Raw genomic sequence first — 1,058 nt, forward strand, 5'->3', positions numbered from 1 at the left:
GACAATGATTTTTCTCCGTAGTAAAGACGTCCATCTTCTCGGGGACCTTGATGGCGGTAGTTAATCCAGAACCCGCTATGGTATTGCTAGTATATTAGGAACTTATTTGAGAGGTTGATTGTAGAAATGGATTAACAAACTGAGGAGAGAATCCAACATTTTAGGAACCGAGCGCTTTTAAGACTTTCCGATTGATGAATCCAGCCCGAAATCATTTCCATGAGTTCTCAAGAGGTAGATGAAGGACTTCTCGTTAATCTTTTCTGGATGTACTAAGAATTGCTCGCGCACATATTACAGAAAAAGGTTGAAGATTCGTAAACATTGATGTTGAACATACTCGCAGACTTGCGTGATCGGAGAAGACCCCATCACCTTGGGCATCAAAGATAAGCCTGAGATTAATTCGAATATGTATGACGGGTAGTGAGGTCTGTACTTGATGATGACTGATGGTATTCAGTTGATGGATGTGATCGCAAGGAGAGACGAGGAAATGAGGTCCGAACCAGAGTTGAAGCTGCCATCTGCTTCCCGGTTTGCGAATCTGTCTCGAGTTCGAAATTATTTTGTTCCTCAATCCAGTCGAAATCTGGTAGTCCGCCTGGACCGTGACTGATATGCCAGTGGGCCCCGTCAGCGTTTTCGTAGATCGTTCGCTGAAAGCTGTGGAGATCGACGTGGTCAAAGGCGGTACCAGATTTCGCTTGTATTGCTTCCCTGGAATACTCGGAGTCCTGGTCCGTGCTTAGGACAACGGCAGGCGGTGCCTTGTGCCGTAGCTCCAGATAGTTGTTGGGGTCCGAAAACGAAAAATCCTTGTTTCCGTTCCACAGGCCAACGTTACTCAAAGATAAACTCCGGCTGAGATGTCCGATTGCATTCGGATTTGTAAATTGGTGACCGTGGTGATAGCGTCTCCAGTGCTTGCCATGCAGTCCTGGCGTTATCCCCATTACCTCAATGATTGAGAGCCAGCTGAGACCACTGGATTTAGTCTTTGCATCATCTTCCCTATCGAGAGCTAGGAGAATGGTCTTCGCAGGGAGGTCGGGCAT

General features: G+C 46.8%; 1 protein-coding gene across 1 annotated transcript; it reads right to left on the reverse strand.

The window, feature by feature from the left end:
- Positions 1-401: 401 nt before the first annotated feature.
- HO133_006558 (uncharacterized protein) lies at positions 402-1,058 on the reverse strand (the record flags this gene model as incomplete). The annotated part of the gene is made up of 1 exon (XM_037297456.1): positions 402-1,058. The coding sequence occupies one exon, from the start codon at positions 1,056-1,058 to the stop codon at positions 402-404; it is 657 nt and encodes a 218-aa protein (XP_037147166.1).

This window comes from Letharia lupina (genome assembly GCF_014066315.1).
Source record: "Letharia lupina isolate WasteWater1 chromosome Unknown contig_25, whole genome shotgun sequence".
In the NCBI taxonomy this organism is placed as follows: Eukaryota; Fungi; Ascomycota; class Lecanoromycetes; order Lecanorales; family Parmeliaceae; genus Letharia; species Letharia lupina.